The sequence below is a fragment of the Electrona antarctica genome, assembly GCF_951216825.1.
Source record: "Electrona antarctica genome assembly, chromosome: 9".
Taxonomy (NCBI): Eukaryota; Metazoa; Chordata; class Actinopteri; order Myctophiformes; family Myctophidae; genus Electrona; species Electrona antarctica.
This window is the reverse complement of record NC_136790.1, coordinates 24001645-24016355: the sequence shown is the minus strand read 5'-3', so window position 1 is coordinate 24016355 and position 14711 is coordinate 24001645. Positions and strand designations below refer to the sequence as shown.

Sequence of the window (14711 nt, the reverse complement as noted above, 5' to 3'; positions counted from 1 at the left end):
GCACATGCATAACATGCTGAAGTTGGTTTTCTAAACATTGTACCGTAAGTATGCAATTTACGTGATTATGCACTGACCCATTATTGGGTGCATATGTTTTGATAAGTTGATACCGTCTGACCCCTTTTAAATAGACCCCTTTTAAATGGTTACATTTCCAGTCTGTTGTGAAAGCTGAGGCTTACAGTAAAGTGGTGACTGGACATCTAATAAATATACATGTGTGTTATCTCATGTGACTGCCAAAATGTTGCCACAGACCAAAGTGAATCACCACACCAGCATACTGTATGTACTGTAGTCATCACAAGGGATTAGGTGAGAAACGAATGCGCAGAGTCAGACAAAGTCATGGAAGGTGTGATGCTTTCTGACTTTGTCTGACTTCAATGAACCCTACGGTTAAACCACTATGGCAGATGGGTGTGGTGTGGTGAGGTGAGGTGAAACCGTGAAAGTGCCACAGCCAGGTGAATAATGAAAATCAGTCATGCCATTTTGGCAGTTAAGTCTCGTATCTGTGCCAAAGATTTGTTCAATTCCCACGACTCCCAAGTAACAATTTGTTACAAATTTAGAAGAAGTAAACTAAATGATCTAAATGATTATAGCCTATACCTGTAGAAAAAGTTGAACTGTTTGTTTCCAAAACTTTCAGTTGCATGGCTGCATGCATTATTTGGATACATTTCCATTTTCTCCGTCAGCATTCTGGTATACTAGCGTGGCCTAAACTACACATCGATCCCAACCAAGTCTCTATTGAAATAACTTCTATTTCTATTATATTCTGTTGCCCTTCTCTGTGGCAAGTATTGTTTTCACTATAACAGTTGCAAATCAATTTCAAACCTTGCTGTGCAGTTATTTGGACCTTGCCTTGTACAGTCTAATAATGACTACAATAATAGTTTTGGTGGTAAACTATCATCATGGGCCTATTGAATGAAATCAGTATCCTGTTCTAAGCCAGCATGAAAGGGACTTTCACTCGCTGCACTTCCATGGACCATGTCCATCATATTCGCTATGCCTGTCAAGGCATGTTTAAATTGTAGACGGAGTCAGAGTCAGACACTCACACTGATGCGTGTGTGATTAATAGAGGCAGGGAGGGACGAGGGAGTCTAGCCTTTTGCTGAGACACACCCAATTCAAACATCACTTCAGTCCCGCGAGTCTATTGTGTTTTTTTGTGGGCGAGGTCTGATTGTTCACTGGGCAGGGCTCACCGGCTCAGGGCAGGGCAATGCTCGCTTTAACAAGGACTCCGGACACCTGTAGCCTACTACTGTACCGCATCGCAGACTTGACAGACTGGACTGGACTATACGCAGATCTGTAAAAATGTTGACGCTCGATCCACTGAAATCTGCTATTTCCTTTGATAATGTTGATTACACGTCTCTCGCGCTGCCCTCCGTAAATCAGTATCGATCTGGTCAACAGCGCGTTTTGGAACAAGTGCAAACTGTCACGCGATCCAAGTGCAGGCAGAGGCAGGCCAGCAGAAGCGGATCTGGACCCACCACTCCTGCATCTCCAATAAGTAAGAAAACAATGTCATTTCATGTTCGTGGCATGTCAGATATAAGAAGATACTTGTTATTTAAAATAACTGTTAAATCTAAATAAATAAATAGGCATTCGAAACTGAATCCCCCCACCCACCCCTTTTCCCCCCTCACTCATGTTTTCTTTCCCCCATTTACCCTCCTTTATGATGAGTTCCTGTTTTTTGGCTATATAGAAGTGTTAAGTGTATATTTGTACGTCTCTAAATGTTATGATGAATTGAACAAGCTGGACCCTCTTGTAGACAAGAGTAGTGCTTTAGTGGGTCGTCCACTCACAGTTAACAGTTTTTGTATTGAGTTGTGCTTGAAATGTAGGCCTACTGTAATTCTGCAAACGGTTAATAAATACTTCACATACTTCTACAATCATTCAATCAAGCATATTAATAACTTATATTACTCGTCTTGCTAATTGAACCAACACAAATTTGTGCATAGCCTACCTGTAAAATAGCTATTCAGCCGAGACTTAGCCTACCTAATAGGCCTATGGCATACTGTTTCTATAGATTTTTTAAATTTGAGTTCAGTAGGTTAATTTAATTAAATGTAATCTTTATTTACGATTTTACACGATTAGGCTACCGTTTTTTCTTTTACATATTCCAACTTGAAAAGGAGCAGGAAGAATATAAACCTTATTATACCTGCATGCCCCTATCTTCAATTAAAAGTCATCAAATTATAGATGATCTGTAAATTCTGATCTAGTTGGCATGGCTGTTTTTTGGATGAATCTTTTGTTGTTGAGCACAAAACCACTTAGCCTAATGTGCTTCTTTTGGAATTAGTTTAGGAATTTATTTTTTGTTTCTAAATTGTCTTGTAGTAGGCCTACAGGCTATATGCTAGATTGCAAATAATTATAGGCTAATTCATCAGAATTTTAGTAGGCCTAACCAAAGTCTATAAACTTTGATTTGAGTTTTTTTGTTACATTTCTTTATTCTTTCTTTATTTCTATTCAGGCCCTCTGTATGACAACGTGTTCACCGACTCTTTCAAGTCTCTCCCCCCCTCACTCAATGGAAGTAGATTAATTGGAAATGGACTATCTAAAATGGTATGGTGGAACCTGTTTGTGTATATGCTGACCCACACACCCTACATACCAATTATCATTGTATTACTACTGTAATAGTATACAAAAAAAGAGTGTGTGTGTGTGTGTGTGTGTGTGTGTGTGTGTGTGTGTGTGTGTGTGTGTGTGTGTGTGTGTGTGTGTGTGTGTGTGTGTGTGTGTGTGTGTGTGTGTGTGTGTGTGTGTGTGTGTGTGTGTGTGTGTGTGTGTGTGTGTGTGTGTGTGTGTGTGTGTGTGTGTGTCTGTCTGAAGTAGCATACATTTGGAGAACGCAATACGATTCATGTGACGACAGTTGTGTGTTCTCTCATGTTCCAGGACGTGAGATGAGTGACTTGCTCTTTGTTACACAGATCTTTGTGTATTTCGTTATCTCTTTGTCTCTCATACCATGTTGTGGTATGTCTTTTAGCAACAATCTTGTTCATCTCTGGTGAGGCAGAACATTCTGTGAATACTGTAGTAACGAGTTTTACACAATTTACACATTTTCATATAGCCTACATTTTATTCAGATTGTCTTGAACCACAGAAAACAATCGATCGATTGATCTCATTGTGATCCACATAAAATTATTTGGTTTATCAAATTGATCTGTTTAAACTTAAACAAACTGGGACATTTAATAATAATATTTATAAATATTATAAAATATAGGAATTGTAAGTCATGCTTGACCTCAACATTTTTTTATTAAATAATTCTCACATTATACTTTACATGCCACCATTATGTTTGTATAAAAAAGTTGCTGGCCACAGATACTTTGCCTATGCTGGCAAATTTATCTCTGGCATATTTGTGTAGGCCTAATTGGTTGTTGTTGAATACTGGTAAGAAAAATGAAAAGCCCATTCTTATTGACCTGTCCTGTTGAGACTGCAGAACTGCCCATTTAAAGCTCTCTCATAACATAATTAATACACCATTTAACCCTATATCATCTCTATTCTTGGGCTAAACATCCTGCACAAATAGCAGATCTACAAGCTCACAACACGTTGCAATGTGATGCATTGTTATCTGTGAAGGTAATTAGTGTAGAGAGAAAACCGGAGGGGGGCCTAGAATAGAGCCCTGGAGGACACCGGTGAAGTATATAGATTAGGGATTAAAATGCCCCACTACCAACTCCATATCAGTCACATTATCTTTGCAACGGTTGACATAAGCCTTTTTCATAAAAAAATACGTTTTCATAATGAACATAATATGTATTCCTTGGATCTACAGCTCAGCCAGGAGAAGACCGTCAATCGTCGGATCGCCAGTGCTTCAAAGGGAGCAACTGTCCAAAGGAACAGCTACCATTATGAGCAGGGTTCCATCCCTGTTATCCCTGTGGCACACGGCAGAGCCAATACCAGCCGCAGTGAGCCCGATACAGGTGGCTTCGTCAAGCGGATTAGCGCCGTGCCTTCCCGCAGACTCCAGTCCAACAAGTCCAACACCTTGCTGACACAGAGAGCCAGTAGTCAGTTTGTGGTGAATGGCCCACCTCTGCCTCAGCCACCACGTGTTATGAATGGCACAAGTTACACCAACAACAAGAACAGCCAGTTCGTAGTAAGCCAAACCCACCTGTACAGACCACCATCCAAACACTCCATTGTTGATGCTGCATCTAAAAGCAAGGGAGATTCTGGGTGAGTGGACCAATATACGTTCAAATTAAAATGCTGTTAATTTCATGTTATATAAGTGTCAGGAGTATAATGTCGCTGTTGGGCAGAAATCTTCTATATTTCATCTTTTTGTTTTTTCATAAATTAATTCGCTTTACTTTGCCATTTGGCAGTGTTGTGCAAAAACTACCAGCAAGTTTGTATAAGCTATTTTCACTTTTTAAGAAGAAATGAAAGATTAGAGATTAGAGAATGTCTGAGAGTTTTTGCCTATAAGATGGATCCTGTGCAGGAACAGCAGTTATGAAATACAGGATAGTTACAGAAAAAGAGATACAGTAACAAATACAAAACCTCAAAACTAAAAAGAGTAGCAGCCTAGCAGGCAGTAATGCACAAGGACAAGAGACCAGTAGATTTAGGTATACTACATAAATCTGCTTGGCCCTCAGCACTTGAACTGACTGGGAATGGTATGGTGAAAGAGCTATTAACAGGTATAGACATGTGTGTAGTCAACGCATATCACAGTATATTAAGAGTATACATTATATTAGCTTTATGCCATGCCCAAAATAGGGATGCGGGGTTGAAAGTATAGTTACGTTTGTGTGTTTTAAGTATTTACAAGAGCTTGTGTCTAAATCATTTCGACATTGGATCCATTGGAGCACAGGTTGCTTTTTTAATATCTTGAAAAGTAAAGGTTTTTGACATACACAACGTTTGCCTGACAGCGACAATACATTCCTTGCTATATTGATAATATGCTACAGCATGTTTGTTAATGGCACAGTTTGATTTTCATTTTCATTTTTAACTGTAGCTCTAGCAACAGTGGCATTGCTGATGTGACAATGAGGGATGCTGTGGAGTATCTCTCTCATAAGGATGAGATGTATCAGCACTGTGGTGCCTCCTTCATTCAACACAACACCTTCGTTGAAGATGCAGCTAAACAGGAGGTGGTTAATCTCATTCTGTCACATGTCCATAATTCCCACCACACCACATGAGTGTAAATAGCAATTGTGTCGCTGGGCTTTGATAAATAACTGATGATGTAGCCTGTTGCCTGACATGTTCACAGTTATCACATAGTAGTTACACGAAATGTATTTGCACAATGATGAAAACAAACGTCACACAGTAGTATCACTATCAACCCTCCACACGTGTCTCCTCCACCATCAGGTTTTGAAACTCCACGGGGTCGTTCCTCTGGTGGGCCTGCTGCGCAGTCCCAATCCACAGGTCTATCAGACTGCCTCGGCCGCCCTCCGCAACCTATCCTTCCAAAATAGCCAGATCAAGGAGGAGGTGCACCGCTGTGGTGGGATCAAGGAGGCCGCTGCCCTGCTCAGAGAGACAGACTCCTCTGAGACACAGAAACAGCTTACAGGTATACTATGTTGGCACACCTTTGCATCAGTGTTGATTTTGACAGCAAATTTTGATTTAGTTCTACTTCTAGTCAGTCTTTGGAATAAAATTCCATTTAGTTTTAGTCAAATTGTATTCATCTGAAATGTTAGTTTTTTTCTAGATTTAGTCAACTAAATATGTGATTTTAGTCGACAGTTGATGTAACAATAATATAACAATTTAACATAAATCACAGTTTTAAATGCTGACAGGCTGACAACGTTCGTTCTGCTTTGGAATGAATGGAAGGAAAATTGTCACTCTAGTTCTACCTATTACTACTGTATCTGGTTACAATGCTTGTTGCAAAGTTTACGTCTTTATTGTAATGTGGTCCCTGTTAAAACACGTGGAAATTGAACTGAACGAGCGGATGTTTTGTTTGTTGCCGCCAGGCCTGCTGTGGAACCTGTCCTCTGTGGATGGCCTGAAGCCTGACTTGCTGAAGAGTGCTCTGCCTGTGCTAATGGAGAGCGTCATACTGCCTTACACAACAGGACCCGATCGCACCATAAACTACAGTCTGGACCCAGATGTGTTCTACCATGCTTCAGGTTGTCTTAGGTAAGGTGAAAAAATCACACGATTCCTGGTTTTGGATATTATGCATTCTCACAAGTGCAACTCACTTATTGTTAGGGCTAAGCGATCGGACTTCAAATCAAACCTTTGCCTTTATAATTCAATTAATAAATGATGATATAAAAACAGGACAATATTGGAACTACAAGCTGATGTTTTTCGCAGTTTTTGCATGCCACCATTGTACAATAAGTATAAAAGTATGTGGTTAATCAAATTCGTTGATATAAACTCCTCACAAAAAAATTCAAAAACTTAACTTCAAAGTCAATTATTTCTCCCCTTCCATAATACCAGTTTTGTATTTTATTTATTTTTATTGTTGATTAGTCACCTTTACAACGAGGTATGCAAGTATCGTGCGGTTTGGATATATTTTCGGTTAAATGCCCAGCCCCAGGAGTGTAGTCGGGCGGAACCTTGGGTAACGCCCTTCATACATGTGCATGTCCATGCAGGTGCACGCACATGCATGGACATGCACATGCGTGCCCAAGATGAGCAAGATGAGCCATCCAATGCAGTGTACTTTGGCTGGCTTTTTCCTGGCTATAGTTTTAGGTGTAGAACTAGTACGTCCTCGCGCCATCCGTGATGGCTGGTGTCAATCATTAAGGCGCTAATGGTACTAAAAATAAATTATATATAAAATGAATAATAATAATAATAGCTAAACTAGGTTTAGCTATTTGCTACGTACCTTGCTTTTGGAGGAGAAAAAGTAGTATTTTGAAGTATGGTAATGATTACTTATGCCTGTTATGGCAGTGGTGTCAGATTACATACATGTATACATAGGGACATTACCTTTAGTCCACCCGACACATGTCATCGTTACGTCACCATCGATAACCAATTATACCCTGGCATTGGTACATATATTCATCACGTCATGGGACATACGCTTCGTAGCATGACGGAAAACATACCTGCACGGTCTGCTTCGTGCCATATGCTGCTAAGGGACATGACCTGACTGATAACATTACTTGCACGCTCTGCTTGCGCAAGTAATAACTTTACGTGTTGACTTGACATGATTCTATTATCCTATCTTTTTCAGCTGATATAAAATTCATTGAAAAAACTTAAAAATACCCAAACTAAATAAAAACTGAACTAAAACTAGTCAATTCCTCAACTAAAACTACCGTGCACTTGTAAACCTAACTAAAATAGCTTAAATCAAACACTAAACTAAATATACTAATGCCACGACATTTGTGCCCATATGTGTGCGCGCATGCACCGTTGCACGTGTGCGTGACATTAAAATGGCGTTCCACTTCCACCTGTGTGTGTTGTGTAACAGCAAATCAAATGCAATCCAAGAATATGTCATGTGTCGGGATCCAAATGACTAATTATTAACTATGTGTACATACATATACTGATGCCTAGTCTCGACACTATTATTATTTTAATCAGTGTTCTACTTTATGTTTACATAAAACACACACACACACACGCGCACACACACACACACACACGCACACACACACACACACACACACACACACAAAATATGTTTGTTTGTTTGTTTGTTTATTTACTTACTTACCTGATTACTTATATACTTTTGTACAGAAATCTGAGCAGCGCCAAACAAAGCAACAGACAGGCAATGAGAAAATGTCGCGGATTAGTGGACTCTTTGGTCTGTTATGTTCAGAACTGCGTGGTGGCAAACAGACCAGATGATAAGGTAAACCTATATCTTATGCATGCACACACGCACACCCCTCACATGCAGAATTGTCAAATTTAAATTCCGAGATGTGATCTGACATGTTGTGATGTTTGTCCTGGATAACTGTCATGGTCCAGTAATGTAGGAGAGCAAAACCTAAGAGGATTATGTAACCCAGCCTTTTCTTTTATCTCCCTGTGTAGTGTGTAAAGAGTTCATCTATCCCACTGTACACACATGAGTCATACTGGCTCAATGCTTTGCAACCAAAATATCAATCCTTCCACAGCAATGGTTCCCAAATTTAGCTTGAGACCTGGGACCGAAACTATTGAATATATGGCCGAACTACAAGCTCATAGATCTGCACATTTGTAGAACTGCAATTTTCACTACCACTTAAAAGTTTGTATTTATTTATAGACTTTTTCTTTATTTTTGAAAATCTGGCTCAAGGGCCTGTTCAGGGGGGGGAGGTGGGGGGATAGCGTGTACCTCCACATGCGTTATGCCCCCCTAGTGAGACCTGTCACTGTCAGGTGGAAAGAAGATGGTGGCTTGACGGCCCGGGTATCGGCGGAGACCCGAGGCTTTCTTCACCCTCCCTGCAATAACTGATTGTGGGGGTTAGCAGAGATGGAGTACTAGAGAGGCTGTGGAATTGGGAATTGGCTTTACTAAATTGGGACTTTTTTCTTTTGTCTTGAAGGGGCATGTTTTGCACAATAATAGACTTTTCATTATGTCTGGCCTATGATCTCTGAGATTTATATTATTGAAATTACAATAAAAAGATTTTAATCTGGCTCAAGGCTTTGCATCCAAAATAGCAATCCTTCTACAGCAGTGGTTGCCGAACTTTTTAGCTCGAGACCTGGAATTCAAACTATAGATCTACAAGCTCGTAGAGCTGCAATTTTTTGATCTGTAAATTTCACTACATCTTAAAATTTGTTCATAGAATTTGTTACATTTTTTTAATGTTTTAAATAATTATAAAATGACAAATTGTAGGAAACAAATACAAAGGGATATTTACTTAAGAACAAAGGGAGTCTACCAACGCGCCTCAAGCTTTACTTAAGTTGTGACCCATAAAAATGGGTCCGCGAACCAAAAACTGGGTCCCGACCCATTGTTTGGTAAACACTACAGCATGTGCACTTACACACGACTGTGATTTTGTTCCTGAATATTTGAATAGTCTGTGGAAAACTGTGCCTGCATCCTTCACAACCTGACGTTCCAGCTGGAGGCTGAGGCGCCGGACTTGTTCAACAGGATCACAGCACTGTCCAGGACAGCCAACAAGAGACACAGCCAGGGAGACACTGGCCCCATCGGCTGTTTCAGCTCCCAGAGTAGCAAGGTGTTAGAGCAGGAGGTAAGACAAGCTGTGTCAAGACGTTTAAGAATGACATGCCCCGAAAATATCATTAATCCTATTGGCGTGTGGTGTGTGTGACAACCCTGTCATTTACGGCCCGATGTGGAATCGTTGCCACCCACAACCATGAGAAGTTAATGTTGACGCTGTTTTCAGCTATTTGTGTTAATAACACAACATAGATTAGAACATTGCATGTGTCAATCTGCGTGCTATTGCTATGGAGATGAATGATATCCAAAGTGCCCCCCCGCTCATAAAACTCTGTGTGTGGACAGACACAGGACCTAAATGAAAGGCAGTTGTCTGTGTGCGTTGTGTGCCAAGTCCACCCAGCAGCTATTCCATAGCCTGCAGGGACGAGGGACCGTAGCCATGACAACACAGCCCATAGTCCGCAGGGCACTTAACCTGGCTGCATGCATGCGCAGGAACTCTGCAACTCCGCTGCTTACAGTATGACAGAGTTGATCAAAAACAGTAATAAACAGCTCAAACTTGGGAAAAGTGGAAAAACAGGCCACGTCTGCTTTTAAAAGCTGGTCAATGCCTGTGTACAAGTTCAGATCAATTGCTCACCCCATTGGATACTGTGAGCTGTTATGGCCATTTCAGATTACTGAAACACTTTTGACACAGTGTTCTCACAGTATCGACTGTAAATCAACTATGACCTGTTCTGTCACACGTGTGATGTCAATTATGACAATTACCGACCGAAGACTGTCATTTCTTTTGTTCTTTCTTGTTGTAGTGTCATTTTGACTATCCAGTTGTGGAAGAGCTCCACCCTAAAGGAGCAGGCTGGCTGATCCACTCCAAAACCTTGCAGAGTTACCTGTCCCTGATGGGCTCCAGCGAGCGAGATGACACCCTGGAGGCCTGCTGTGGAGCTCTGCAGAACCTCACCGCAACTCAAGGCATTGTAAGCGGAAACGTCTTCCGAGTCTATTCTAATATGGTATAACATTTTGAATAGGTGTGTTCCTCATTCCTCATTGTTGAATGAGCACAGAGTACCTGGGCTTCAGCTTTCAACTAGCCCCGGGACTACGGGTGCACAACATTTCCACTCGCACACCTCCAAATCTACTGAGTGGGATTGAACATATACTGTGATTTTCGTAGTGCACTCCTATCCCCTTGTTGTTTAGTGTTGGAGTTAATGGAGTTGGTTTTTTATGCGATTGTAGCTCCTCTGTAATTAGCTGCTAGCTTGTCCCTCAGCTCAGAGGACATCCTAAAAAGTTGCTTGCTTGTACAGAATGACAACATTTCAGATTGCCCAAACTATAATATGTCTTCCAAAACCATGAACTATAAGGGTACAACAACGTTTGTAATTGGACGAAACCCAAGTCAATTTAGATTAAATTGATGCTCTCATTATTTGTTTCTCTGTCCGGTGGCATTGCGTCACGTGTCTGTCTGTCTGTCTGTCTGTCTGTCCTTCCTTCCTTCATTGTCAATCATTGATCCCACAAGGGGAATTTAGTTGTCATGACAGTATGGCACATATGCCCTCAATGGTAATTATGCATAGTATAAATAGGAGGCACAGCTGTGATGATGGTCTGGTATTAAGTGTTGGTGCAGGGTAGACATGAAGTCTATGAAGTGGGGTAGTGTGTGTACTAGTAGGGGTGGGCTGTGATGTGCTGATGGATGGCAGCTGTGTGTTTAGAAGTCTGACGGGGAGCTCGGGGGGCAGAAGCTGTTACACAACCTTGCAAGGCTGGTTGTGAATGATGCTGTGAAACCTTCTGCCTGATGACAGAAGGGAAAACGGGTGAGGCATTTGTTCCCGATGGAACACGTCCTGATGGAGTGCAGAGAGACCCCTGTGATTCATTAGCATTTTGTGAAGAGTTACAATTACAATTTAGGCATTTGGCAGACGCTCTTCATCATCATTTTCCGACCGCGGTCGAGATCATGGATTTCACAATGCCATGCCAGACTTCCCGGTCCTTCATAACCATCCCCAGTTCCTGCTTACTGATGCACGTGTCCCTAGTGATGACATCAGGGAACGACCGTTTTTTACCTCTGGTCCGCTTTGAGGCAGGACTCCAGAGAAGAAGGGAAGATATAACCTCATTGTCAGCTCTGTAGCAGTGGCCGGCAAACTGTGTTCTTCTGGATCGGACTAGTGAAGAAACACGGGGAAGGTTGCCGTATATTAGATTAGTCGATGGGTGGCTCTTCCAAGACGCTCTTAATCCAGAACGATTTACAGTAAAGAAGAACAACACACATAAACAAGCTAAGAAACCTATCCGTCTAACAGTAGAATATATGTACAATGAACCTATGAGTATACATACACTATAGAGTGTTATGTCTACATCAGATGCTATCTAAATTACACAAGGTTAGCCTTTGCATACGCCTGTAAGGTCGTCGAGGCTAGTGCAAGTGCTACGGGCTAAGATGGAGTCTGAAGAGATGGGTTTTCAGACTACGGCGGAAGATTGGGAGTGAGTCTGCAGTTCTGATTTGCATTGGGAAGTTTAAATATTGTGTTTTGCGATAAGTGTTTTGTGGAATCTCACGTTTTCTAAAATGTTGTGTTTTGTAATACTTGTTTCTTGAAATCTCTACTGTTGAGAAGAAACCACCTAACTCTAAAAATTTAACTTTTCAAGAAATGAAGAAAACCCTATTACAAAAACAAAGCAATATTGCCTCATCAAAGTTGGTATTGTGACTTTATATACCGTATTACTTGAGAGGAAGAGATTTACAGAGTTTGCTGCTTTAGCAGACAGTTTGAGGGTCCAATCCAATGGAGTTAAGAGGTTTTGTCCGAACAAAGTGCTTTTTAATACTTTTCATTGGTTCAATATTTTTTTAACCACACAGGGTATTCAATAGCATTGATCTATGGAGAAATCTAAAACCTCAGAAATGGAGTTAGGTGGTTTCTCCCCAGCAGCAACGAAATGCTGTTTTGCGAAATGTGTTTTTTCAAAATGCCGTAGTTTTTTGTGAAAAGTGGTTTTTCGAAAATGCCATTGTGTAACCCTCAGGGCCACCGTAACACACAGAGCAAGCATTCATTTCCTTCATTCTTAGTGATGAATATAACCTTTTGTTCTCATAGGTCTCCAGTGTAATGGGCCACACCATTGTGCAGAAGTTAAATGGCTTGCAGGTCATTTCTCCCCTTTTGAAGTCACCCAAGCCTAACTTGCAGAGGAACACTGTGGCCCTTGTGGGGAACTTGGCCCAGAACCAGAACCTGCAGTCTGCCATAGGTGAGTGAGAGATCCAAGACGATGTCAAACAACTTGTATTATGTTGTTCCTTCATTATTATTACCGTAAATAATTAATGGTTTTTGTTTGCCCTCTCATTGAAGCCCGTAAGGCACTTCCAGAACTGACAGGAATATTGAGTTCCGGCACCAAGGAAGGGAATGAGTCTGATGACACCCTGGCCATGGCATGTCAGACGGCTCACTGCTTGTTAAGAAAGGAGCCTGAGCTTGGTAAACGCCTGCTCAGCAACAACCTGATCAACTCGCTGAAGGATTTGAGTCAGAACAAGTAAGGTTACATCGATGGGAGGATTGAAGTAGAATTACATTTTATGTTGTGTTTTTTCTTTTCTTTTTTGCAGTATGTATGTAATATTTGTATTTCATTCAGTTGTTGTGGATTATGCATGATTGTGTTTGTATTGACATTGTACAATTATAGGAACACAGTGCTTCTAAAAGGATTTAGATTTTGGCTATTTTGTAGTACACAAGTCTTAATTCAGGATTATGTGACTGTGTTCTCTCTCTCTCTCTCTGTTAGGTATTTCCCCAAAGCCAGCAAAGGCGCAGCTCTACTTCTCTACAGCCTCTGGTCAGATAAAGAATTACAAAACTTCCTGAAAAAGGTAAGCGAGTTCCATTATCCTCGGGGCTATAGGATTCACCTCAGTGAGCTATCTCTGCTATGTATTCCCCTTCAAACCAAAAGTACACGCCTCTCTGAGGTATTTGCGAGAAAAGAAGTGAAAGCTTAGGTTGGTGATCTGGAACAATATCGCCATGACAAAGCTAAAGCACTCAGGCATCTGGTAGCACAGCTTAAAACATAATCCTAAAATTGTCTTTCACATAGTGACATAGTAAAGACATTGTACCACACTGGTACTCCTTTTCCTCGTCACTGAATTCACTGAACTGAACTAAATCTGCATTGGGGAAAATCACTCACAGGTTTGTCAGTATTTCAGGTAGGATGAGATTGTTTCAAGACTTTTGAATTCACTTCTTCTCTCCCTTGTTTTACAGCAAGGAATGAATAAGGCTATTTTTGTGAACGACGTCACCACTGCAGCACTCAAGTCTGTCCAGGTTGTGGAATGACACGTCGGCCAGAAAGGATCCGTGTGGATCCTTTTTTTTTTTTGTAAAGCACCGTTTGTCAACATTGGGTTTGGGGACCACCAGTGGTCCAAATGGACACTACAGGTTTATTCATACTCTAGTTTTAGGTGATTGTAAGTGACTCACCGCTCACCCAAACACATCTCTCTGTTTTTACTGTCACCTTATCACCTAAAACTGGGATATGAATAGGCCTTTACGGGTCTGTAACTCTGAGAGTGCACAATGGGTTAACTCTGGGACCCCAATCTACTGTAAAATCTGCAGTGTTTATTTAACCCTGAGAGTGTACAGTTGGAACCAAATGGACCCGTAAGGATGGGTTTGAATCTATTTGAATCCCTGGTGGTCCCCAGCCCAGACCCGATGTTGAGAACCAGTGGTGTAAACTTTAAGGACTCAAACTACAGTTTTCTTCACACCACCACTGCTAAGCAGCATGGTTTCCTGTTTCATTTCACTAGAAGTCATCATTTTAAAAACAATGTTTTTGATGGATACATACATTACACATGTACAGTAAACACTACACCCCCGGATGTACTGTAGATAATAGTGAAAGGTAGAGTTTTAGCTTTGATATATTTGTTACGCATCAGCCAATGCAATTTGTATTAGCTTTTATACTCTGTTAAGGTCAAATATATTAACAGTGAAATGTGTGTTGCCGCCTACCAGAATGACTCTTTTGTTGCTTTATGAGTTGTTCTTTAGACATTTTATGAGTATTAAACACTTTGCACTGATACTGTTTCTTTATTTTCTTTTTCAATAACCAACAAAAGTAAATATAATGTATACACTGCAAACATTTCAGAGGTAACATTATCTTTACGTATACTTGAATTTATATTATTTGTGTCACAAAGCTACTGGTATCACCAACTTCATATATTATATTTTCTACACCTACAGTGTCTCACATTGATATGTGGTGCAGTTTGCTATGGTAACAC

General features: G+C 40.8%; 1 protein-coding gene across 1 annotated transcript; it reads left to right on the top strand.

Annotated features, from left to right (window-relative positions):
- Nucleotides 1–1266: 1266 nt before the first annotated feature.
- On the top strand, nt 1267–14501 carry pkp1b (plakophilin 1b). Its single transcript, XM_079509426.1, has 13 exons — nt 1267–1549; nt 2546–2640; nt 3893–4305; nt 5111–5249; nt 5479–5686; nt 6105–6273; nt 7879–7996; nt 9186–9365; nt 10123–10293; nt 12475–12628; nt 12733–12919; nt 13175–13259; nt 13660–14501. Exons 1-13 carry the CDS (start codon nt 1348–1350, stop codon nt 13732–13734), a joined length of 2196 nt encoding a protein of 731 aa, XP_079365552.1. The 5' UTR covers nt 1267–1347; the 3' UTR covers nt 13735–14501.
- Nucleotides 14502–14711: the final 210 nt, after the last annotated feature.

Excerpts from the sequence above, each read along its gene's own strand:
- pkp1b (XM_079509426.1), top strand. The coding sequence starts at position 1,348 with ATGTTGACGCTCGATCCACTGAAATCTGCTATTTCCTTTGATAATGTT. Across the intron at positions 5,250-5,478 it reads AAGATGCAGCTAAACAGGAG|GTTTTGAAACTCCACGGGGT; the intron begins GTGGTTAATCTC and ends CTCCACCATCAG. Across the intron at positions 9,366-10,122 it reads GCAAGGTGTTAGAGCAGGAG|TGTCATTTTGACTATCCAGT; the intron begins GTAAGACAAGCT and ends TTCTTGTTGTAG.